Genomic DNA, 27,725 nt, shown 5'->3' on the forward strand with positions numbered 1-27,725 from the left:
GTAGCTCCATAATATCAATGAAATACTGGATGAAAGAAACTTAGTCAATTCTACTCTGATCAAGCACAGCTAAAGACAAAAACTAAGTCCAATCTCTACGTGGATCCTCACATACAGGTAAACATGCTCATAAACTAAGCAATGAATACTTTTGTTTTTGTTAAAAAGAGATGCTAGGATAGAGGCAGACCCTCCTGAATCACACAGGAGAAGCCAAGTGTTATCTGCAGGCTCCAAACATAGCTCTCCAGATGCAGTGTCCAGCTGTGAGTCCTCACCATCTTCAGTATGTCACTACCAGGTAAGTGAAATCTCATTTCAAGGTGTGACAATACAATATCATCTCTAACTGACGGTTTAGTGGTTGACAAATCCTCAAAGACTAGTTTCTAAAGAGAAATAAACAAAAAGTCACGTTAGTGTCTGTTAAAGTTGCACAAAAAGGTGACTAAGTTGGATAAGATAAATGAAGGACTTTGTTAAAAGACTCGTGAAAATGTTAGCCGTTAAACCTTCATAATTAATGTTAAGAAAATCTATGAGATTTTCATAAGAAATACTTTAAACATAATTTTGAGACAATAAATGAATTCATGACATGTCAAAGTAAAAACTTTTCTGACGATACCTACAAATGTCAATATTGACTTAGGAGAGAGCTGTAATGATAGCCATACACAGTAGAGAAACTTAACTCATTCAGACTCAATTATATTGTAGCAAGTAAGTGTTAAGGAAGAAGACACATAATAGATCTTACTAAGCATTAGCCAGGAGTTTGGACGCTTGTGAGATAATGTGTAGGCCCAGACCTAGTACATGTATGCATTCAAAATTATTACAATAAGAGAATTTTATATGTGACAGGTTTTTGTAGTCACTCTCAAGACAGGTTTATCTCATATCCATGTCAATTTGGAGGCAATGAGTTCCTGAAAACAGTTGAATATTTCTGACTTTATGCTTCAGTGAACAGAAATAAGCCAGCTAAGTTAACTCAGATGCTAATATTTAAATTTACATTTTTGTGTCTGTGTGGGACAGGAGAATGTAATGATACTATGTGAGTTGACAGAGATGTAAGAGTCATTTTTTGGTAGAAACATACTCCAAAATGTACTGTCTTATAGGGAAGAGCATGATGTTACAGCATAATTATTGATGGACACACCCTCACATATATTTTATCTTCCTGCTGGGAGAAGTTGTTTCTCCTTCCTACAGTACTTACTCCCACAAAACTCTGCAGACATGGCACCATGGATCTAGCCACACTGCAATGCCAGTGTCTGCTACATGTCCATCTCTCCCTAATATTTTATGTTCTGAAGACACTGATGAGAGCCTCGTGCCAAGAGATCTTTCACAGCCAACGCTCTGTAAGGCAGAAAGGATGTTCATGTTAAAGTTGTTGCTTGAAAATTCTCATGTTTTATTTTAATGTAAAGAAACAACATCGCCAGATGTTTATTGATTAAGGGATTGGCATAATTTTCTAATACATGTATTCGAATTAAGCATACATGTTTGTGTTTGAGTTTATGTAGATGACTGCAATGCAAATGAACGTCTGAAGAGAATACTAGACTTCCTGGAATTGAAGTTAAGGTGGGTGTAAGGAACCTCAGGTGGATGCTGGAAACCAAATGGTCCTCTGCAAGAGTAGTAAATGCTTTTGTCCCCCAAGCTACCTCTCCAGGCCCTCCCCCCAAACATTCCATTTTAACCTGAAAATATACTTAAAGTTGTTTTATTTCTAAAGACAAAATATATAGCTTCTGAGAAAGTCATTATTATTTTCTGCTTGTTATCCTACCTTTCATGGAAGATAAAAATTCCACCAGACAATAAGTGTGCTTATATTTCTTAACAGGCAGTGGTACAGATTAAAAATAAAAACATACTAGAAACACTGAAATGTGAGAAAAATTGTTAGAGGGTTTATACTGGATAGGTGAGAGGACCTAATAATTACAACACCAAAAAGCAAAGCCAAGAGGAACAATAGTAAGTTGACAGCTGGAGAGGAATCAGTTCTTCATGGCAGCTCTCAAAGAAGCCTTCATTCCTAAAAGAGGACTCTGAATATCTCTGCTATTTGGATCTTGACAATTTATAAAGAAGTACCAGTAGACCAAAGAGAGAGGGAGAGAGAAGGGAAAGAGAATAGATGATTCAAAAGTGCCATAAAACACTAATATTTTTTAAGAAGAAACTGGGAATGCAAATAGCTTGAAAGAACACCTAGAAAACAAGTGGTTTCCAGATTGCTAATTTGATTATTGTAACAAAAGACATATAACTTATATTCAAAAAAGAGGTTTAACCAGTTACTGGCACTCCCTACTCTTGAGGAATTCTAATGGTCTCCAGTGCAGAGGCCTAAGAAGTGTATGAAGGCTACAGCAATGCCCAATCCTCCTAATTTTATTAGGTTTCTAACCAAAAGGAGAGTAACTTTTCTGGCACTACACACTCGATCATGAAAGAAGATGACTGAACCACATCTGGGATTACCTAAACATGAGAACAGATTATAAATAATTGCTATTTGCCTCATGTACAAATTTATTGTTTCCATAGTAGAAGTACTTAATATCTCTGGTGTGTTAAGTGTATGTGTGTGCATTGCGATGATCAAACCCAGGGATTTGTGAATTCTGAGCAAGTGTTACTAAGCATCATCGTCTCAATTCTAGCAAACTTTTAAAATTGTAAATGTAGTTATAATTTTCTCAAATACTATCTATGAAAGTTACATACAGAAATGAATAAGTTGAAGCCATGTTAAATTTGAATATAATATCAGTTGTCTATAAGGACCACATTGAAATGGATTAAAGAAAATAATAACAGCTCATGGAACAGAAAATTTAAGAAATCAATCTACAGACATGAAAATTCCAATACAAATATAACCGAAATATCATGTTTAATTATAATTTCTTGAACTCATTAAAATGAAAAAAGTATTTTAAATTAATATCAATATTTCTACTTAAAAACTATAACAAAAATACAATTTAAGTGACATTGATTCAAATTTTATTATATTTGCATCCAGCCCTATCTTTGATAACTACTCTGTGTGATAAATGTATGTATGCCTGTTTCATTCATGTGTACCATGACCTAAACCTCTGTTTACTATTAACTTGTACTTGGGGCTAAAAGGTCATTCGACATAATTTTAAAAATAGTGTCAACTGCTCTAAACTATCAATGAGTACTTTGAGACTTACTCCACAGTCTGGCTTTTAATAGTTTTAAAGAGTGGTCTGACAGCTTCCTAGCTTTCATAGTTGCCTAAAATGTTCTGAGAGGATATTAAACCTTACCCATACCTCATAGGTATATTGAAGAAGGGATAGGGGCAACAGAGCAGCCAGGAACAACAACAATGGGAATGATGTCATGTCTAGAAAACAAAGAGGAGAAAAAGACCAACATTACTATGTTTAGTACAGTGGGTTCTGAGTGATGCAGAATATATGGAGAAAGTAATGGGCTCCATACCCCAGATTTACTACCACTATAGCAAGGAGGACCTACTATTTATATCATCCAAATGTTAATAAAATCAGCTCAAGAGGCCTGAAGCCCCCCACCCCATGCAATAAGGAACAAATCAAAGAGCCTAAACGAAGCAGGCACCTATGATGGCTCTGAGTAATCAGCTTCTCCTCCCTCTGTCACACTCTAATTTATGTAGGTCCTCTCGTGGGATTCTAGGAATTTAGGAATTCTTCTTCTGTTTTTCAGGAGTAGCAAATATCACCTTGACAGAACACTACTATGACATGATTAACCCTTGTTGGATATTTTAAGATATGCCTACTCCATTATATGATGTTTGTTTGTTATTCATTCATTCAAAGTTTTTATTTTGTTGTCTTTTTGAGAAAAGATGTCACTATCTGGCCCAGTGTAGCTTCAAACTAACAAGTTTGCCTGACAGTCTCAAATGCTGAGACATATCTGTACATTACCAAACACAACTCTATCATTTTGGTTAAGTCAAGGGCCTTAGTGTCTTAATACATTTTACATTTGCTATCAAAGTCTGATCAATAATGCCAAGACTGAACCTGCATACCCTAAAGTCTCATCATCATATTTTATATATAATGGTAAATGTATGATAATTTAAAGCCATGTTCAAAAATAGGGAAAACAATTTAAATAATTTGGAATGCATTCTCTTATTAAATGTATTAAGTAAAAACCCACACACACTTGAATGTGTGCCAATTGAAAATATTTGTATAAGCATGCAATTTCAGACATTGGGAGTCCTTAAATGCTCTCTATCTTCTAAGTTGACAAGGGATCTCTCAGGGGTCCCAAAGCTCACTAGTTCAGTTAGGATGGCTAAACAGCTTGCTCTGGGTATTCTCCATCTATGCCTTCTGCCTGCACTGAAACTTTTAGCATGTGGTCACACCATCTGGTTTTAAAATGGATTCTCGTGATTTAACTCCACACCCATGTTTGCATAGCAAGTGCACACTCTACTGAGGTAAATTGCCAGCACCTTTACCTTGCTTTTAATGATTTCTCCTAATGAGTGAGAAAAGTTTTTCTTTCTCTACAATAAATAAAAGTCTATGTAGATAAGATACAGTGCATGAATAGATAATTTTCACGGAATTTTCCAAAGCAGTCTTTACCCTAATCCAGGCACACAAAACAACATAGACTATGTTTGATATCACTTGTTACATGACTCTCTATAAGCTTCCTTTAAAACTCATAAAAACCTAGTAGGTATATACTGTGACTCAATATCCCACTTACACATGAGCAATCTCAGTATTAGAGATTTAATACTGAGGTGTCATGAGAATTCAGGGAACACAGCTGAAACGTAAGCACCATCTCTGTGGCTTCAAAGCCCTAAGCTCTGAGAGACAGAGACTGAGGTGCTTTACAAGATTATGCACACCAGGAAACACGTCAATCAAACCCCACAGAGGTATGTGGGGGTGAATGCATTACAGGAAGAATCACATGATAAATAGTCATATTCTCCTGAGTATTGCCTACAATATTTTCTAAATTCCAAAGAAATGTGTAGTATTCACTTAGCTTTCATTGTCATGTTTCTGTGATGTATGAAGCAGTCAATGCAGAATATAAATTCTACAAGACTGCTAAATGTCCTTATGGACACAATCTGGACAAATGTCATATAAGGACAACAGTCTTGTCAATTCTTGAAAAGTATTCTTTTTATTTCTTTTCATTTTCCAAAAAATAACACCCCTGTGTCCTAAAATCTTCTGGGCAATGGCACTGGATTTCAGAACTGTACCTGATCTACAATACTTGAAATTTCTGACACACATTTCTGCAATTTGCCAGTGCCTCAAGGGTTGCCACAGTACACTCTATTATCCAACAGATCTCAGAATTGACAATAATCATAGCCTTGACTGCTTTTGATACAATGTCAGGAGTTTTGCCAGATTGGAAGGCACTGTAGGTTCAGATGTCAACTTGCTGAGTACATAGTTTAAGCATTTGGGGAAAGGCATCAATATATGCCCTTGGGGATTACAATCTTCTCCAGTGTCATATAATTCCATTTTTATTGACATTAAGTAGTATCATAATATCTTATTATTCTCCAGAAACATTTCTTGTCTGCACTAAACACAAATATCTATGAGGGAAACTGCTTTGTCATATAAGATATACACATATTTTATGCATGTAAAAAACCTACAAGCTACTTGAGTCTATTTACCTATGATCAGAAAAATGAAATGTTTTATTTTTTGCTTGTCTTGAATGTATTTATGAACCAGTTATATATTCTTCTGATGATCACCAATAACACATTTATTTCAAGTTCAGTGCTATAAGGTTGATTTTGCAAATGTAAATTTGTGAGGAAGCTAACTTCTTATCTAAGATCTAATAATACTTGTATCAGTGCACAGAAAATTCATTGCACGTATAAATCATAGTGCATTTTGTTGTCGATATACTTTTTCCTCATTTCTCCCTATTTTGTTACCATTTCTTCACTGACAATATTACAGCAAATGTTAATTCTTCATGACTCATTTTTCCTAATTGTATACCCCAAGAATCTACAGTTTACTTTTTGGCTGTAAAGTAAAATTGGCAAACTGATTCTTTGACTGTACTATATTTATTTTCATTAGTTTTCTAATAAAACTTGTAACTCAGTACACATGATATGCTGAGGAAGCATAATTCAGCAAAAAAAAGCTGTATGGAAGGGAATGAATCTAGATAGGGGATGCTCAAAATCTAGACAGCAATATGCCTTTAGGTGAAATCTAGTTTATTTCAACCAAAATGACTAATGTTTTAGACAATGCCTTCAAAACATACATGCTAGATTTACAGCTCTATGGGATAATGTTTGATAACTCAATTCATATGTACAATATGAAATGATAAATTTCAAGGTAGTTAACTATGATCTATGACTTCATGTTTTTACCTTGTAGTTTGCATCTCCTAGTTATTTATAATATGTCTATCAAGTCTATGTATGCCATAAGACATCGTAGATTATTTTTTTTTCTGTGTTTTGAGACATGTTCTCTTTTCTCTCTCTTCTACTATACACCATTGCCTTTGAGAGTTGTTGGTCTAAAATTAAAATTGTTTTTTCCTTTAATCAATATTTTACACACTTAATACATTTAAAAAGATTCTGTGACTTTGCAATGAATAGTTGGTATACTAAGACATGGTTACAACAACAGACATTTGTTACTAAACTAAATAAATAGATGATAGGTAAGTAGGTAGATAGATAGATAGATAGATAGATAGATAGATAGACAGACAGACAGATAGAAGATCCAGAAATTATTTTCTAGTTCTGTCGCGCATCATCTAGGAAGTGTACTTCAGGGCAATCTAACATGTATAAACTGGGAGTGATAGCACATTTCTTAATATATATAATATATATTATAATTATATATATATATATAGTATATATTCAGTGGATTTTCTGCCACACTTTTACCACTCATTTTGTTCATCATGTATCAGTGAGTCAGAGCCATTTCATGTATTGATTAAATATGTAATCTAAATGATGAAGTAATTTTTATATTTACAAGTTTTGAAATACATAAAATTATGTTCATTAAACAGACCCAGCAGTAAGTCCTTTCTTTTGGTGATTGATAACTGCTTCAAGATACAAGATAGGCTTAAGAGTCGATCCCACTAAATCACCTTCTTCCTTTTTCCCTAGTAAGTTTGCAAAACTGTAGAGATAAGCACGGTGTGAATGATACTTTTTTCTCTATTTTTCAGTACATAGATTATTGCTCTTAACTATTTCATGAAAAAAAGACCCATAGTTTTACCCATTTTGTAATTTGTTGTTAATCTTTGATCTTAATTTTGATAGCTTTATGTTCTTTTTTGTGCTAGTTCTAGAACAGTCAGGAAGAAAGTTAGGGACTCTGAAGGAAACAAATGCTACTTTCTGGAGAGATAAGCTCAAAACAGCTGTCTATTTAATAAAAACATATAAGCATAGCCAACATATTCATTTATAAAGACATACCTGAATGATTAAACCATGTTATATTGATTTTTTTCTTGTCTGCATATTTTAAATTACAATAAATCATCATAAATCCCAGTGAGTAGATACATCTTTCCCAGGATGATGAGACTTCCTGGGAAGGAGGCACTTGTTGACCTATGGATATCTCTTGATCAGGACCAGAAATAAACACTGTTGGCCAACACATACAATATCTGAGTACAAAATATCTCAGAATCCTTCTTTGTGCTGTGTTACCTCTTTGGTATAGACAAAGAGAATCAGGCATACTATGACATTTGCAGTGTTGTAAAAGAACATACCATAAAGGTAATGTTGAATAGTTAAGACATTTATCATATATGTAACTCACCCATTATCATATCCAAAGTTGAGCACAAAAATGTTTTAGGAATAGATATTGAATTATTGAATAAGTAAATCAAGAAAAAATGAAAAAAAGAGTAGAGAAAAGTAGGCTAATTTATTACAGTAGGACAAGGAGGGAGGAGGGACGAAGAACAGTAAGACTTCTTTCTGGAAAAGCTCTAAAGAACCATGTTATTTCATATATTTCTAAAATTACATATAATACATATAAGTATATATAAATACTCCCATATATACATACATACACACACAACTTTGTTATGTCAGTGAGGCTGATAATATTCTCTATAAGAACCATCTAAAAAAAATAACTCCAGTACCTGATTAGAAAGTTCAGTTGAATTTTTGATCAGTGGAAACCAAGTAACTCTCAGAACAATACAGGTTATTTTGCTGTTGCCCTCCATTGCTGCCTAGATGTTAAAGGTAAGTTCCTCTTTCTGAAGACACCATATACTTCTGATACAGGACTCTGTCTGAGCTGGCTCTGATCTGAAAACTTCCTTCCAGAAGTTGCTTTGCAAGATGCCAATAGAGAATAGCAATCAGTAGTCCTCATCAGCTGCTATGCCTATGAACCATAATGATGACAAGATTGGTAAGATATCTGTAAAGATGCAATAACAGCACTCTTTTGTTGGCTGTCACCAACAACTGTCGAGTTGGACTTAAAGATCCCTCACAAAGGGGTAAATGATGCTTGGTACTATAAGCCTAGCCAACTACCCAGGGCTACTTACGTCATGGATCTTAGAGAATTTACCATCACTTTACTACACCAAAATAATTCCTACTTTGAAAAAACACCATCTTCTCGAATTGTTCAGAACTGGTGTGGTATGAATAGGGCTTACCACCACCCAATATACTAAGACTTGATGTGTGTAACTGTACCAGAGTTATAGGGGACAATTAAATAAGAACAATACTTTTCTGGTGGGAACAATATCTATCTGTCTCAACACTGGATCATTAAATGTCAATGCAGTAACAAAGCAAACGTTTGGTCTCGTTTTCTATGTAATCTCTCTTCCACATTTATAGGCTTTCCACAGTAATATGCCAGCAGACTGCAGGATATTGACTTCTCTGCTTCTCCAACAATGGGCCAAAACAATTCTCTTTCCTTTATAGTTCACCAGTTCTCCAGTTTATTGTTGCCTTAACAACACCAATGGATTAAGACAAAAATACATTATAAAGGTACATAAAGTCACTGATGTGGTTTACTGCACTATAAATAACTTCATCCCAATGTGCTTGTTGTCCTAACTTCATGGGAAGGTGAACAAAAGAGGCGGTGGCAGAAGTAAAAAAGGGGAAAATATCTCATCTATCTATCTATCTATCTATCTATCTATCTATCTATCTATCTATCTATGTCTCTTTCTCTCTCTTTCTTTCTTTTTTCTTTCTGCACACACAGACATGCACATATCACTTAGAAATCACCAAATAAGATTTTGGGGGAGGGTTGAACGGGGGAAGGGAGAGGCAGGTAGGAAAGCAGAGAAAAATCTAGAACACAATAAAAATCTTTTTAAAAAAGAAACTGCAGAGAGAGAGAGAGAGAAAGAGAGAGAGAGAGAGAGAGAGAGAGAGAGAGAGAGAGAGAAATCTCTCACGTTGTCAGCCTAAGAATTTCATTGGCTTGGCACATGTTTATATATAATGATTTCTAGTAAAGCTCCTCTGATCAATAAAACCAAGGTGCGGTCAATATTCTATCATATAGAATCAGTGACAAAGTAAATCTCTTATTCAAAAATGGTTTGTAAATTATGCTTTACAGAAAGTACTAACATAAAATTATGAATGATGTGAAAAGCATGTCTCCAAAGTGTTAAAAAGATGGAATATGTGTAAAAGCTCTTTTATGCCTGGATAATAGTTTAAGTGCTCTTTTCTTTAAAAAAAATAATTAAAGAATATTATCTGTATAAATAGAACATTTTCACATATGAAAAATTGAAGATCAGGTGGGATCAAAAAGTGATTAGATTTTGAGCCTTAAAAAAGTGAATTAATAAAACTTCTATTTTTTATTTTAGCTTCCCTGGGAAAGGTGTATATTTATTTCTATTAGAACTACTACCATTACCAGTCATATATATATAATTTTTTCATTTTACACACAAAAACCTGTTTACCCTCCATACCCTTCCCCCTCACCTCCTGTTTTCCCACCACCCCATTGACTCCTCAGAGGTGTTAAGTCCTCCTTTGGGGCGTCAACAATATCTGGTATACCAAGTTGAGGTAGGACCAAGTCCCTCCCCCTGTATAAACCTTCACTTAAAAGAAAGCTATTTTCATGGTTAGTTAGTTTTTGCTACGTATTTCTTTTTATTTATCTGTTTTGTTAGTTGAGATTTATTTTGTATGCTTGTTTGTTTTCAGAAAATGATTCTATAGCTAAGAGCATATGCATATATATATACACATATATTACATATATGTATATATATAATCTCTTCTTTATTGAATGTTTCAGAGATTCATATCATGAACCCCAATTCTTCTCACCTCCTGGTTCCCCCATATCCTCCCTGATCCCTGCCACTCTCCCCCACATTAGGAAACAAATCAATGTAAGCAAACAAACAAAAGCAAAAACAAAAACAAACTCCAACAAAAAAAAAAACAAAGAGCACAACAACAGAAAAATCTCTTTGCTTCTTCTTTCCTGCTTCTTCAACTCCTTTTCATACACTCTAATGGCAATGGGGGTTTCAGTGCCATATAGTAAACCTCTTTGTCCCATCAGTTTTACTGGCAAATGTTCATTACAATGAGTCATGGGTCTGGTTCAAGGCCTCTGGTTTCTGGTACACCACCATCACTGAATCCTCACTAGATCTTTGGTATATCCTGTGATTGCCACAAGTCTTAGAGATCTTGCAGGTATTATTTCACAGGACCAGTCCCACCAACTCCAGCAGGTCCTAGATTGGATAGTGCTAGAGTGAGTCAAATCACCAAATCTCACTGTAGGAATGGATAGTAGCCAAATTGATCAGTCCTGGCCCTGAGGCCACCTGCCTAGGGCAAGTGGGTAGAGTCAGCTCCCCTACATGCATGCCCTCAGGAGTTGGTACACCCTGCTCTGTGGTGATAGCATCAAGCCATCTCTACAGCTTTCAGGGGCCAGCTTTCTTGCTATAATGATCAACAAGAAACAAAACCAGCTTTCCCAGGGCCAGTGAACGGCAGACTGGCTCAGTGAGGCCTTCTGATTTCATCTCACATGGTTCCTAGGGCCTCATGGTTCACAGGGCACCGGCATCATCACAGATTCTAGCTATAGCTCGATCACAGACCCAGCAATGGCCATAGTGCTAGAGTGAGTCAAACCACCAAATCTCACTGTAGGACTGGATAGTCGCCCAATTGAGCCTAGGGCAAGTGGGTAGAGTCAGCTCCCCTACAGGCAAGCCCTCAGGGTTGGTACACCCTGGCCTGTGGTGATAGCATCAAGCCTTCTCTACAGCTTTCAGGGGCCAGCTTTCTTGCTATAATGGTCAATGAGAAACAAATCCAGCTTTCCCAGGGCCAGTAAAGAGCAGGCCGGCTCAGTAAGGCCTTCTGGTTTTATCTCACAAGGTACCTAGGGCCTCATGAGATGACACAGGGCACAGACATTAAGGGCAACATTGAATAAATGGGACCTACTAAAACTGAGAAGCTTCTGTAAAGCAAAGGACACGGTCACTAAGACAAAAAGGCAACCTACTGACTGGGAGAAGATCTTCACCAATCCCACAACAGACAAAGGTCTGATCTCCAAAATATATAGAGAACTCAGAAAACTAGACTTTAAAATGCTAATTAACCCAATTAAAAAGTGGGGCACTGATCTGAACAGAGAATTCTCAACAGAAGAAGTTCAAATGGCCAAAAGACACTTAAGGTCATGCTTAACCTCCTTAGCGATCAGGGAAATGCAAATCAAAACAACTTTGAGATATCATCTTACACCTGTCAGAATGGCTAAAATAAAAAAACTCCAATGATAGCCTTTGCTGGAGAGGCTGTGGAGGAAGGGGTACCCTCATCCATTGCTGGTGAGAATGCAATCTTGTGCAACCACTTTGGAAATCAGTGTTTCGGTTTCTCAGGAAATTCAGGATCAACCTTCCCCTGGACTCAGCAATACTACTCCTGGGAATATACCCAAGAGATGCCCTATCATATGACAAGAGCATTTGTTCATCTATGTTCATAGCAATATTATTTGTAATAGCCAGAACCTGGAAACAACCTAGATGCCCTTCAATGGGAGAATGGATGAAGAAAGTGTGGAATATATACACAGTAGAGTACTACGCTGCGGTAAAAAACAATGACTTCTCGAATTTTGCATGCAAATTGATGGAAATAGAAAACACTATTCTGAGTGAGGTAACCCAGAACCAAAAAGATGAACATGGGATACACTCACTCATAATTGGTTTCTAGCCATAAATAAGGGTCACGGAGTCTACAATTGGTGAACCTAAAGAAGCTAAGTAAGAAGGTGAATCCAATGAAAAACATATAGTTATCCTCTTGGCTATGGGAAGTAGACAAAATTGCCGGGGAGAAAATTGGGATCTTGGGGGTGGGGTGGGATGGGGGTAAGGGGAGATGGGGAGAGAAAAGGGAGAAGGGGAGGATGAGGGGAACTTGGGGGAAAAGGATGATAGGGATAAAGGAAGGTTGGATAAGGGAGCACGGAAGCACAATTCTTAGTTAAGGGAGCCACCTTAGGGTTGGCAAGAGACTTGAACCTAGAGTGGCTCCCAGGAGCCCAGGGTGATGTCCCCAGTTAGTTCCTTGGGGAGTTGAGGATAGGGATACTGAAATGACCCTATCCTATAGCAATACTGATGAATATCTTACATATCACCATAGAACCCTCATCTGGCGATGGATGGAGATAGAGACAGAGACCCACACTGGAGCACTGGACTGAGCTCCCAAGGTCCCAATGAGGAGCAGAAGGAGGGAGAACATGAGCAAAGAAGTCGGGACCACGAGGGGTGCACCCACCCACTGAGACAGTGGAGCTCAACTATTGGGAGCTCACCAAGGCCAGCTGGACTGGGACTGAAAAAGCATGGGATAAAACTGGACTCTCTGAACATGGCAAACAATGAGGGCTGATGAGAAGCCAAGGACAATGGCACAGGGTTTTGATCCTACTTAATGTGCTGGCTTTGTGGGAGCCTAGCCAGTTTGGATGTTCACCTTCCTAGATATGGACGGAGGGGAGATGACCTTGAACTTACCAGAGGTCAGGGAACCCTGACTGCTCTTTGGACTGGAGAGGGAGGGGGAGAGGAGTGGCGGGAGGGGGAGAAGGGTGGGAGGAGGGGGAAGGAAATGGGAGGCTGGGAGGAGGCAGAAACTTGTTTTTTTTTCCCGTTTCTCAATAAATAAAAAAGAAAAAAACAAGGAAAAACTACAAAAAAAGAAAAAAAAATTAATAAATAAAATAAAATAAAGAGATAGCAAAATAATCTCCAAAATGTTAATATTCCAGATATACAATGTTGCTTTGTATATTTCATACAGATATAAGATTGCATACAGTATACAGTTATAGTCTTTTCATTATATAAAATTAAAATGTATGCTTATTAAATTATAAATCAGATAAATGAATCCGTTATACACTGAAGAAATTGAAGTATCTATGTTCAAGAAAGGAAATGTGTATATATAACTCTCCTTGGAAACAGAAATATACAATTGCTATCAGAAAAAGACTGGCTAAATTGTGCCATGTGAATTTCATAGGTATCCAATTTCTTATATGAAGATAGTATTAAACTACCCTCTATGTACATTTTTGCACATGTGACAAGTGAACTATGTGATCTATATGAATTATAAGGATTTAAAAGTATCTTTAAATATGAAGATACAAGGCAAATGATCTTGTGTGAAATGGTGATCATCAACAGCAAACCAGATTGCAACTCTTCAATGTTTTGATATAATGATAGGGACATACAAAAAATAGCCTGATGGAAGAAAGGTATTCCATTTGAAGCATTTACAAAAGTTCTTCCATTTAAAACTGCAGACTCACTTTATCTCACACTTCCCACAATTGCAGATAAAAACCAAGGATTTAGAAGACATTGTAAATAATCTAGAAAATATAATTAAAGGGCTAATTTAAGTATCTAAGTAAAGTGCTGTAATATACTTCATGGTTCCAATTTTAAATAAAATATGAGAAAAATAAAAAAAATACTGAGAATTGACCTATCTTAACTCCTGGGCATATACTCGATGGACTCACTACCACACCACAAGGACACTTACCCAACTATGCTCATAGCTGCCTTCCTTGTAATAGCCAGAAACTGGAAACAACCTACATGCCCCTCAGCCAAAGATGAAATAAGAAAATGTGGTACATTTACACAAAAGTTACTCAGCTGTTAAAAACAATGACTTCTTGAAATATGTAGATGAATGGATGAGAACTAGATAAAATCACCCTGAGTGAGGTAACCCAGACCCAGAAAGACCAACATGTCTTGTATTCACTAGGAGAGAGGGGGTTAAGGACATCTCAAGAAATCTCATAGAATCAACTAAGCTGAACTCATAGGAGTTCATAGAAACTGAACTGATAATCTCATAGACTGTATAAGACTGTTCTAGAATCTCTGCATTTCTGTTATGGTTTGTGTAGCTTGATCTTCTTTTGGGACTCCAGACAGAAGAAGCAGAGGCTGTCTCCTACTCTTTTGCCTGCTTTGGGGACCCTTTTTCTCCAACTGGGATGTCTCATCCAGCCTTAGTAAGAGGGATTGTGCTTAGTCTTACTGCTACTTGATAGTAATGTTTGACTGACAGCCCTGGGGAGGGATACTTTTTTCTGAAGGAAAAAGAGGGAGGGGTGGATCTGGGGAAAGGGTAGATGTGAGGGGAAGGATTGGGTGAAGAGGATGGAAAGGAAACTGCGATCAGAATGTAATACATGAGAGAAGAATAAAAATAAAATAATCTTGTTAGAGATCAACCAATACAGTGTGAATGGTAGAGATCTACTGAGAAGGGAGCATTTGATACTTAAAACAATTATAATATTAATTAAATTCATAACGTTTTTAATTCCACAAGGTATTGTAAGGCAAAGAAAAGTGTTTGAAAGCAGTGTCTTTTAAAATAATATGACATCAAAAAAGATAATGCTGATATGAGGGTTTCTGCCAATCTTATTACATCTTGTTATGCTTGCTGTGTTTGATTCTTATCCCTGACAGTCCTATTTTTTTTTTCTGAAGGGAGATTGAGGAGCACTGAATCTAAGGGAGAGGGGATGTGGTGATGGGGTGGGGCTACTGAGAATAGTGGAAGGAAGGAAGGCGGGTGTCAGAAAGTATTGTATGGGGAAATAATAAACAAAAAGCAAAAAGGAACTTCTTAAAATAATAATGTTAAAGTAGCTAAGGAAGGTTACATAGGAAGAAACTTTTCCACCATGAACAAATCTCATATTCAAGTTTTTACTAAAATGTGGGGTATCTAAAGCATATTTTACCAAGTATTACTTATCAAAGTATTTTTCCCTTATTGCTAATACTAAAATATAAAATCATGATTGAGATCTTTTCTCATTCTGTCTATTATGCATGAAAAGTTTCACTGTTTATTGTCACTTCAACCTTTTTAAATTCTATGAACTCCAAGTGATATAGGCTCGAATCCTGGGTTGGGATCCAATGTCAGGCTGTAGCAAGAAAGTTGGTTATGGCCATAAAGTTGTCCTACTTTGCAGGACTCTGGGCCCTGTTTTCAATACCTTCATGGGTTTTCCCTCTGCTAGCCACAATTACATCTATGTTTGACTTAGTCTTCTTTTATAGAGCTTAATTAAAGTAAATCAAAATGTTCTTATCGCTAGTGTTTATGTTATGATAGGTATAGAATATTTGGGATATATTCACTAAGTACAAATATTCTTATGATATTATTTTTGACTTAAAAATTTAAACTAAGTAGTTTTGACAATTATAAACATGAATACTGTATTTACTTCACTTACACATCTTTTCCTCATTTCAGATTCTCCCGTGTACCTCTTTCACAACTCTCTCTCAAATTTATAACTTCTTTTTAATTATTATTGTTTTACAGACACCCAGCTGACTTTATTGAATGTTACCTATGTACATGTATTTAGAGCTGATCCCTTGAGACTGGATCATATAGCCCTAGATGAAGCTAATTTACCCTCTCTCATCAGCCTCAGATTGCCTATAGCTCTTCATCTATGGTACAACCTTGAATTTCTCCCATCCAGTTTGGCATGTTGAACTGGTGATGTCATCATGCTGGTATTGCTTTGTCAATGATTGTTTTAAGATTCATTTATACGTATATGAATGTTTTGCATACATGTATGTCTGTGAGTCACTTGTGTGAAGTATCCTCAGAGGCTGGAAGAGGGTTTCAGATCCCCAGCAACTTTAGTTATAAATGGTTTGGAGCCAGCATGTCTGTGCTGTTATACAAACCCAGGTCTTCTGTAAAAATATTATTAAGATGTCATGGATTCATCTTTACTTCTGGTTAGAAACGGAATCTTAAAGTAATCATGCCAGTCATCTAGCTTTTAAAGTCTGCCTGTCTCTTCTCTGAGATGTCCACTGTGCCAGTGGGGTAGGATTTCCATTGTAGATGATCATTTAGGCTCAGGAACCTCACAGTCACTGGTGTAGTGAGGCACTAACTCTCTCTTTAGAGTAAGAAACGTCTCCATGGTCTGACTCCCTATAAATTTATTCATGCTGTATTTCATACCTTTTATTCTCCTCTATCAAACCTTATTTTTATAAGGAGGAACCACTCTCTCACCCCATTTTCCTTTCCCTTAAATTCTCATTCCTTCTCTCTCATTCAAACTAACTGATAGCTCGTGAGAGACTTGTCCAGCTCCCATAGGAAGCTTTGAATATTTAACCTAGGTTTACATTTTATTTTACAGGTATCTCTAACTCATTACTTTTTGAAAGAAGATTTTATTAATATGAATGTTCAAATGAATTTTTGTGCAGCGTGAGCATGATGAAGCTCACAGGGGCCAGAAGAAGGCATCAGATCTCCTGGACTGAAATTACAGGGAATGTGAGCAATCAGATGGGTGCTGGAACTAAACTTAGGTTCCTTGTAAGTACAGTAAACACTTGAAACTCTTGAGCCACAACTCTGGCTCCAAATTTAGTAACTTTTAAACATGACTTCTTGTCATAAATCTCTCTCTCTTCTAAACTATGTTCATATTCTTTATTTGTGGGCACACATTTTTTCATGTGTTTTCCTATTTAGTGTTTGTACTGGCTGGTTTTATGTGTCAACTTGATACAAGCTAGAGTCATCAGAGAGGAAGAGCCCTCAGTTGAGGAAATGCCTCTTTGAGATCCATCTATAAGTCATTTTCTCAATTAGTGATTAAAACGGGAGGGCACAGCCCATGGAAGATGGTGTCATCTGGGAGCTCATGGTCCTGGGTCCTATAAGACAGCAGATGAGCAAACCATGAGAAGCAAGCCAGAAAACAACACCCCTTTATGGTCTCTGCATCAGCGCCTGCATTCAGGATCCTGCCCTGTTTGATTTTGTGTCCTGACTTCCTTCAGTAATGAACAGCAATGTTGAAGTGTAAGCTGACTAAAAACTTTCCTGCCCAACTTGCTGTTTTGTAATGATGTTTTGTAGCAGCAACAGAAACCCTAACTGAGACAGTGTTCTATTTAAAATGTATCAATTAGCTTAATCAAAAATATTTATTTGGAAAGGTATATCAATGAAAGATAATGCTTGGTTAAGAATTTTTAATTGAGCAAGTATGCTTGTATGATTGAGCATCCTATTGCAACCTATTCACTGTGGTTCGTTGCCTTGCCCAGACTAAAAGCAAAAGGGATGAGCTTAGTCCTGCCTCAGCTCAATATGCAATGCTTTGTTGACTCCCATGGGATGCCTTAACCCTCTGAATGCAGACAGAGGAGCAGTGAATGGGACAACAGGAGGAGAGGAAGGATGGCAAACTGTGGTTTGGTATGTAAAATTAATTAATTAATTAATTAATTAAAAAGAGCAACAAAAATGTTTAGATAGAGTTAATGAATACAATATGTTCCATGTTGAATACGATGGTTTATAAGACAGAATGGATAAGCGTGATTCTCATTCTCAAGATTTTAAGGATAATTCAACCACAGGACAGTAATAACCTCACTGGCCTTTAGGGAATAATAATATTTGGTTAGTAAGAAGATGAAAAAGAAGGAAAAGAATTATTTTTATACTGTTTATTATTTTATCCCTGTATGAGGAACTTAGAGCAATGTTCCAGGAACCACTAAATCCCTGTCATTCCATGCCCAGAAGAAAACCTGAGTTTGTCACAGTTGGCAGTGTGTATTTCTCTGGGCTTGGTTCCAAGTCACACAAAGCTGCAGTATTATAAAAGATATAAATCCCTGCTGAGTTCTCACTAATCTTGTGCTGGTATCTTCCTGTTGTCCTGAAGGTCAACCAATGACTACTTAGCATTCAGTTATATTCCCTTCTACAGCTTCTTCCTGCAATTGTTATCTTTCATTAAATAAAGATTCAAGCAATAAAGATACATTTGACAGATTTACCTGTCTCTCGTACCTGGTTGACTTGTGACTGTGTTTCCTTAATAACTCACAAATGTTTAAAGGTCACCTATGACTCACTTGAAGCCAATCCTTGTAGCTGTGAAACTATTGCTTAATCACCATTCAAGAAGAAATCTCCTTGGTCTTTAACACAAAGCTTATAGATTAACTATAGTTGCTTACTTTCAAATTTTAACATTAAAAATTTTGTCTGAAATACTTGTAGTCATGGTGAGAAAAAAATGTATCACTCACCTGATTCTCAATTTACCTTTGAATTTTGTTATTTACTCCAATGTTCATAAAAATGAAAGTAAACCATGGATTGCAATTGTAGTTATAACTGTAATCTCAAATGCATTGTAGTCCTAAGAAAATGCTGGTCTCCCTGTATTAGATGACAGATGTGATTACAGATTTTGACATGTTAATTTTTCACATGAAGTCAAATAATGTTATACAGTCAAGTGATGTGTTTTGCCACTGTCTCTTCTGATGAAAGGGAACTTCTTTTGATTATAGGACCTTCTGTGCTGTAATGGCCACTTCTCTACCTAAACTCAATATCGTGTCTTCAGCTAGGTGCTTAATACTCCTGACTATTTTGTCACATGCTTCTATGGTTTTAAGAATGATTCTCAGCCTAAGGAATCTCATGAAAAGTAATACTCCTACATAGAATGCTCTTAAAATAAGTTCTAACTCAGTTTTCAAGTATTACACTGATTCTTTCCATTTTATGTCTCAACCTGGCTTTCAGATTTTGTTCTAGGTTTTTTTTTTTTTTTTAGCATATCTACTCCTCAGAAATGTTCCTTCCACTAATATCATCTTCTATTGCCCAGGCAAATAACAATCCTAGTTCCTAAAGAAGCTGCTTCAGTCACAACACTTCACAAATGGTTGAAAACCATCTTGGCACAAGTTGTTCATTTTATGGTATCCAAGAAAAGAGGAACATGCAAATACTGCACTGGCTTCTTCCTTCTCTATCTTTTATTTTCGACTATCGAATGATGCTGTCTGCATTTATTTTAATCATTTGTGTATCTCTAGACACATTCTTATAGCAAGCGAGAGTTCTATGGTTTACTTATTTCCTAGATATCCATAAACTCAATCAAATTGGAATTTAAGAGTAAGCCTCACAGTTCTTTGTAAGAAAGAATCTTAGTGCAAATGACGGATGAGTCTGACGTTAAGCATTTTGCATGTGAGGAAGTGGAGTAATGCTCCAGCACTGATATAAATGAAAAGACAATGCTAGAAATAGACACCATTTATACTATCCACATTTTCTGAGTACCTAATGGCTTGCAAACTAAATTTACATATGTTGTATACTTGAATTTTACACATTTCTAAGAGAAACTTGTGACTATATTTAGTGTCAGGGCTTATAATATTTTTCAATCTCATATAGGAAAAATTAGAACTAAATTATATTACTTCAAAATTGGATGGTTTATTCTCCTCTGATATCTTGCAAAAAAAATGTAAAACTTAGATTACTCTGTGTAGCGGGGGCAAATCCAAGTGGGTAGCCTCTTGGAGGAGGGAGTGAGATGGCACGAAATCAAACAGGAACAACAGAACACCAAGTACAGATGATTTCAGAGAAAAGAGAAGACTGGAATCTAAATGAAGGGAGCAACAATGAAAGGTAGCAATGTTACACTTCAAAGGTTTCATAGTATCAACATGATTGTAATTCATATGTATTACAATCATTACACACACGTGAACACATATATAAAAGTGCAGACATTGGCGGTGACTAAGCAATTGTGCAATAAATTCACAGCCTGAATCACAACACTAATAAGTTAATTTATATCTTAACTGCTCATTTATGCCTGGGTTCATCTTAATTAGCCGTACCAGTAATTTTCATGTGATGTAATGAGACTCTGGTTGCAGTATTTCATTCTTTTGCTGTATTCCATTTGAGAAAAGGCAGCTGTCTGCTTCACCGACTTTAGAGGTATTGCATTCTGGATCATATTATACAAATGCATGCTTAGAAACTTAAGCAAGCAGCAGCTTCCAATGGGGAGACATTGTTAATATATATCATTTTAGGTATATTTATTTGCAAGACATTTGAATATTGAGACTATCAGAAATATATTGATTTTTAGTAAGGACTGATTTTCTAAAGATTTATTATTTTTACTTTAACATGTACTGTTCTTTTGCCTGCATGTATACTTGTTTACCATTTGTGTGCCTGGTGCCTGCAGAAGTCAGAGGTGGATGCCTTGTCTCCTGAAACTGGAGTTACAAATGTTTGAGAGCTACAATGTGGGTCTCACAAACCCAATCTGTATCCACTGCAAGAACAGCTGATGGAAATTAACATTGTAAGTACCTTCATGATCATAGGCATGAAAGTGTTCAGCAGAGCAATGATGTCATTACTCGATACATCCATCTGTTCTGCAGATGGCACTCCAGAAACCAAAGCAGAGAGAGTATCCATGCATCCCCGTCAGCCCACACCACTAAGCCTTTGTCATTGTCATTTTTATTCTGCAGAAATCTAATGAAAAAAATATGAATTTAATGGATTATAAGTATATGTGCATTGGGCAAAAGTATGTCTTCCAGGCATTGCATGGCCATTGAATACATAAACTTGTGGTAGTTGTGGTTAAAGTAAAAGCCTCCACAAGACTGGAACCCCATGACATGCACTTTGATGGGAAAAAGGCTCATGAAGCCTTCCCCTCTGTGGGGTACTAGTATTATTATTATTATTATTAAAGAGTGCTGGAGGAAGGAATGTCAGTTTCTTCAGAGGTTTAGCCACTAAAACATAGGCCATGCTTGTAAAATCACCTCCTGCTCATGATCTTGTAAGCAATCATAATTTGACTCAGTCTCTCTCTGTCTCTCTGTCTGTCTCTCTCTCTCTCTCTCTCACACACACACATACACACACACACACAAAGGAGAGATAACGAGAGAGAGAAGAAGAAGAAGAAGAAGAGGAGGAGGAGGAGGAGGTGGAGGAGGAGGAGGAGGAGGAGGAGGAGGAGGAAGAAGAAGAAGAAGAAGAAGAAGAAGAAGAAGAAGAAGAAGAAGAAGAAGAAGAAGAAAGGACTTCTGGGAAAGAAGAAGAGTTTCTTAAGGAGAACAATTGGGATGAGAAAAAGAAACAGGTGTGGAAAAAACTTAAAACCACTATACACATGTAGGGTAATCAAAGTATAATATATGCAGATATTTTATGTGTACTTTATTCATTTTGAGATTTTTCATGATAAATTTCACTTATGTAGCATTTTTTTTTTTATTCTGTACCTTCGTTTGGTTGTGCTGACCTTCAGCACTTTTCCTCTGAGGTTTCTACTAGCCTTAGGTAAGAATTGGTAGAAAGCACAATGACTTTACCTACATCTAGAAATAACAAAAGATGAAGGTCTTACTGTAAGATGCATTTTCACTTCAGCTGAATCCACGTGTCCAAGCTTCAAAGAAGTATTAAATATCATCATATGTTTGATGCAAACTCAATCCTTCTTGCCCTCTTATGATAATCAACAAACTAGAAATTCATTGCAATTGGACTTACTTGATAAATTTTTTTACATATTTATGATTTATTTGAATGAGAATTGTTAACTTTTCTTTCTGCACATTGCTGAAAGGTAGATCTTACTACTGAATTTTCTTATATACAAGTTGAATCTGGCATATAGACTTCCCACATAAAGTACCAGTACCTGTATCTAGTATGTAACTAATACTTGTATAGTACCCAGTATGGCATACTTAGTCAACTTCCAATACACATTCCATTGGGAAGAAAGCAATAGGACTCCTGACACAGGAAAGAGAGTGATGACATGCCCCACAGAGACGTTACACTGTAACTTCTTCACCATTCTCTGATCAATCCTGAAGTCTCTACTAAGACTTAAAATTAAGGGAAATAACATTGGTGCCAATTCTGGTGTTGGTCAGTCCTACCTGAATAAAAGTGTATTCTTTGAATCATAGTTTTGACAAACTCTTTATCAGTGTGGAAAGGATTTCAGGGATAACATCTTTTTGATTTTTTTCTAGAACTATGAAATCCTGAGGAATATTTTCTGTGGAGATTTTATGTAAGGGGTTTAACTGTTTAAAACCAACAGAAAGTTCCTGGTGTCACTGGGTGTTTTACACCCAGAAATAACCATACACCCACCCCAGTGGGAATCAACCATTCACCATCCACCCCACCTGTTACCAAGGCTGTCCCAGAGCAAGAGGCAGCTTACAGTCACAGCCATGACGGTTTCCTAGATGTCTGGATCCAAAGTAAACATCAGGGAATTGAAGAGCCCTGATTTTCCCAGATATCATTTCAAATCACAGTTCAATTGAATAGAAGAGTGGAATGGTGTGTTAAGAGGCAAGTGATGTCTCTTGGTTTTCTTTGTAAAAGTTTGGGTCTGTGACAGGGAGCTATCTTGAAAATGGATGTGACTGTAGGAGATAAAACTTTATTTTCCATTTCCCTGAAATTCAAACACACGCACACAAATCTTGTTATGTAATCCAAGTTACCATTTTCCTGGGACTCAGGATAGTTAAATACGGATGAAGCAAACTAAAAAAAAAAAAAAAAAAAAAAAAAAAAAACTGTATGCAGTGGGATTTGTGCCAGAAGTGGTGAATGAGGCTCTCTCTTTAAGAAACCACTGAAGAGGAACTACATGCAGGGACTGGTCCTGGGAAACCACAGGCAGTATTGCAGGGAAGAGCACAGAATCAGCTCAGCCTCTTGGACTCAATTTAATTTGTTGCCCCAACCATCATACAGGCTGGACAGAAGTTTGCATCAACCCAGCCCGGAAAACACACTGAGCTCACCTCTCTGGAGTAAACACTGCCTCAGCAAATTTAGATCGGTGCTACCTTGTTCTCCTGAGCCAACAAACAAATATCTGGCCAGCTCCTCCCTCGGACAGGCACATTGATTGAGCTGACTGGCAAGCAACACTACAGTAGGAAGTGAGGCATCCATTCATCCATTCCCAGGTTGTTTTTCTCATTGGGATGGACACAGACATGAGGGAATGTTGGGAGAGCTGGGGAGTGCCTTCGCTCACCATAATGATCATAGCAATGAAGGCAGTGCGTTCCAAATCATTCAAAACCAAATGGAAAAGGCCATCCATATTTTATTAAAAACTATTTTGAAATTGGATGACTGGTTGATTGTTTTGTGGTGTGTGTTTTCCTTTTAATATAATTTTGTTATAATTTCTTTATTATTTTTTGTTGTTTTTTCCTCTTCTAAAAGATACGTTCCCTCTTTCTCTCCCATAATAATTGCCTTCATTTTCTCTCTTTTACCTTTTCAATACTGTAACCTTTCCTCTCTACTTGTAATTTTAACCTCGTAGATTTTTTTTTCTGGTCTCTAACTCCTTTTAATTGTTTCTGGTTTGCATCACCTGTGTTCTCAGCACTCCTATTGTAGCTGCTGCTGGAGGTGTGGCTGCCATAGTCACTGTGTAGGTTCCTTTGTTTCCCTGTCTGGCTCACTGCTGTTTGTTTTGCTGATCTTCGTTTCTTCCTTTTGAAATGATGCTGTGGATCACAGCAAGTTACCTTGTTGTGGAGATGCTCTACTACCAATCTACTCCGAGACCAGTTAGAGTCATGATACTTTAGTCTATATACAACTCAGCCCACCTAAATTTTAGTGGATCCTGTAAATAAGAGAATAAGAGAAAAAAACCTCAATTCCTGAAACTCATCTACAATATATCTGTCAAGTATGCTAAAAATAATTCTTTCTTGTAATTATAACACAAAAAGTAGGACTGCATGGTCCCAACAAAGCTTAAATTTTATTATAATATACGCTCCTCTTTCAAAGAGAACATAATTCGAAATAATGTTAAAATAATTCTAAAACCATCTATTGGAGACATATTCAACAGTTCATAATAACTGGATACTCCAAGGCACATTACTAAAAGAAGTCTATTACCTACAATGAGTTTCCCATAAAAGTAGAATAAGCCACAACAATATATGCATATATATAAAAATAGAAACATATAAATTATGACATGACTCCCTTAAAAGTTGACAAATATCCAGAGATGTTGAAGTAAAAAGCCGGAAAAAAGAAATATAAAAATGATTTTCAAGAAGATGATGATTTTTTATTTAAAATTTTTATACAGTATATTTTGATCATGTGATGATGAACTTTAAGAAAATACAAAAACAACTATATGAATTAAGTAAGAAAATCTGGATAGTTGTAAGAAGTTTGATAAACAGAGATTTTGGAAGAAATGTAAATTCAAAGTTCTGCATTTCAAAAAATGTTCATTGGAAAGCCTCATCAATAAATTAGATCAAACCAAAGGTAAGTTTTGATGTTTAAAAATATGGTTAATTAATTCTAGCATTCAAACAGCAGGAAAGGAAAATCAAAATAATTACAAATAGAAAATATAAGTATTCTTGAAAGGGTTCAGAGACGAAGGTTACATAAAATTGGTGTAGGTGATGCTCTGCAAGTATAATATATTCAATGTAGAAACTAAATATACTTGTGTAAAAATAAATATAAAAATAAACTGGAGACTTATTCAGTGGAAAAATATAAAAATTTCCTCTTCTTTCAAAAGCTTTAGACATCCAAGTAAAAGAGGCATTTGGAACCCCAAGCAAATATAATCAATAAATTACCTACCCAAGCTGCAGTACAGTTAAGATGCTCTGAGGACTGGAGGAACACAGACTATTGAAGGGTTCAAGACATGTCCCTACCTTACAATGCAAACAATGTACTAATAATAGCAGATATCTTAATAGAAACTCTGTCAGAAGGTCACTGAATGAAAAAACTACTTATCAAAATTACCATAACCAGTAAACCTAGCTTTCTTAATTAAAGGAAAAATAAAGAATTATCACGTTCAAAATCAATTTGATGAAGTCAGGATAACTATACAGTATTTAAATACAAATAAATGAATTCTTTGCAGAAAAAAAAGAAGTTAACAAACCCTGGGGTATACAAGCAAATGAGAATTGAGAAAGACCTTGATTAGAGAACATCAAAATACATACAGGAACGGTGCAACACACACATTATCCCAATGTTTGGCAGATAGAAGCAGGAAGATGAGAAATTCAAGGACTTCCTTAGCCCAAAAGTGGTCAGGAGGCTGTGCTGACCAACAGGAGACCCTGCTTTAAAAGAAGCACCATTCACGGAAACATACAGAAAAAGTGAAGCATTGTCTTCTAAGCAACAGAAAAGCAGGAGCAAACAGGAGCAGCTTTACTCATACCCTGCAGAGCAAAGTCAGGTGGCATTATATACCAAAAGAAATGACAAGATATTAAGAAGAAAATGAGAGCACATAGATATGCCAATAGCTGTTGGTGCAACGAATTCCACAGAACAAATAGCACTAGATGTGACCACCACCACACAAGTACAATTAATCATATAAATTTCTTGCTGTTGACACCAAAAAAAATGACAAGGATATTTCAGAGTAAAACTACATTATGAAACAAATGGCCTTACAAAGTAAGTATAGAGAAAATATAACAACCAACAATAGTAAAATACATGTATCAGAAATTCAGAGATTTTTCTAAAGTGGAACATATTTTAGACAGTAAGAAAAACACCAAACTAATGAAGTTAGAAATTAAGAAGAGAAATTATAGAAAACATATAAACATATAGAGATAAAACATTGCATTTTGAAATGAGCAATGTGTTACTGAAGGCACCAAAGGGGCATCAAATATGGTTTGTACAAGCTATGGAATTAATACAAGTAAAGAGAGATGACATCATGAAGTTGGAAAGTAAATGGAGGAACTGGAAATATTATATTGAGTGAGGCAATCCAGACTCAGAAAGACAAATGCCAACATAGTCTCTCTTATTTGTAGATAGTAGTTTTTTAATCTTTAGATTTCAGTATATAACTTGAAGTCTCAGAAGAACAGCAGAAAAAGGGACATTGGGGAGAAGACAGGAGAAGAAGCTCAGGAGAGGATAGGCAATAGGATAATACAGGTGCTAAGCAAAGGATCATGGGAAAATTGGGGAACTTTAACTGGGAGGAGAGAAAAGAGAAATGGGGAGAGGAAGGGAGGAAAGATAAATAACACTAAGAATATGAATCCTTTACATTGCTATCTGAGTAATGAAATACCCTAATCAAAGCCACTAACAGAAAATAGGGTTTTTAGGGTTTGTAATTCCACGCCACAACAGTTGATGAGGCCAGAGCAGAGGCTAGAGTCATAGAGGATGGAACTCAGCATGAAGCAAAGAAAACTTGAAACCTCAAATTGTGACCCCAGATATTATCAATCCCACATCTCCTACACCTACATAATCATAATAACCAACTTAAAACTTAGTGTTCAGAAGCCAGAGCCTGTTGAAGAACTTCTCATTCAAACAACCACTGGGTTTAGACAAATAATACATATAATATGTGTTGATACATGTGTGACTGTGTGTATGTGTGTGAGCATATATACTTAATAGAATTACAGTACATGAGTCATGGTACAGCCACCAAGAACCATGAACTAGCTTATGAAAATGCCAGTATCAGTTATGGAAACCCTTCATTTAAGTTCTTGGTTGAAGGATACAGTTGTCTCCCTAACAATGTGGGTTATTGTCATCGCATGGATGACTTTCAGATATTGAAAAAGATTGGCATTTCTAAAGACATCATGTTCTTTGTACATGGAACATAGACGAATTGATCTGGAACTATAGCTGGTAGCGTTCCCTCTGAGGACTATCTGTCACAGTACAGGAAGGTATTATTGCAAGCTTCCAAGAGAGGAAAGCATATCAGTTGTTCTAAACAACTGGATAGCTCATGAATCACAATAACAATTGGTTCATCAAGATATATGCACAATCCAAAAGTGATATTTTCTTCTTGGGATTAGCCAGTAGCTGTCTAATTGGACATAAAGAACTCATATCTGGCAGTGAAACCTAGCCACACCCTCATGATTCTTGAGGTCATAAACCAGAGAGGATAACATAGAAGTATACTAAATATGTTGTGTATCCATCGTGTAAAGGAGAGGCTATAAATTTGAGGGAAAAAGAAAAGGAGGGA

General features: G+C 36.3%; 1 protein-coding gene across 2 annotated transcripts in view; it reads right to left on the minus strand.

The window, feature by feature from the left end:
- Positions 1-27,725, minus strand: part of LOC121450883 (cysteine-rich secretory protein 1-like) — a 45,719-nt gene that overhangs the window by 9,499 nt on the left and 8,495 nt on the right. Inside the window, exons 2-3 of one of the 2 annotated variants that reach the window (XM_041656240.1) lie at positions 3,345-3,418; positions 279-389 (exon numbers count right to left, since the gene is read on the minus strand). In XM_041656240.1, coding sequence (XP_041512174.1) covers positions 279-389; positions 3,345-3,416 — 183 coding nt within the window. In that variant the 5' untranslated portion in view covers positions 3,417-3,418. Of the gene's footprint in view, positions 1-194; positions 390-3,344; positions 3,419-27,725 lie in introns of both variants that reach the window. The other variant, XM_041656239.1, reaches the window with a different exon arrangement.

This window comes from Microtus oregoni, unplaced genomic scaffold, assembly GCF_018167655.1.
Source record: "Microtus oregoni isolate MIOR12 unplaced genomic scaffold, Mior012 000007F_ref0000211, whole genome shotgun sequence".
Taxonomy (NCBI): Eukaryota; Metazoa; Chordata; class Mammalia; order Rodentia; family Cricetidae; genus Microtus; species Microtus oregoni.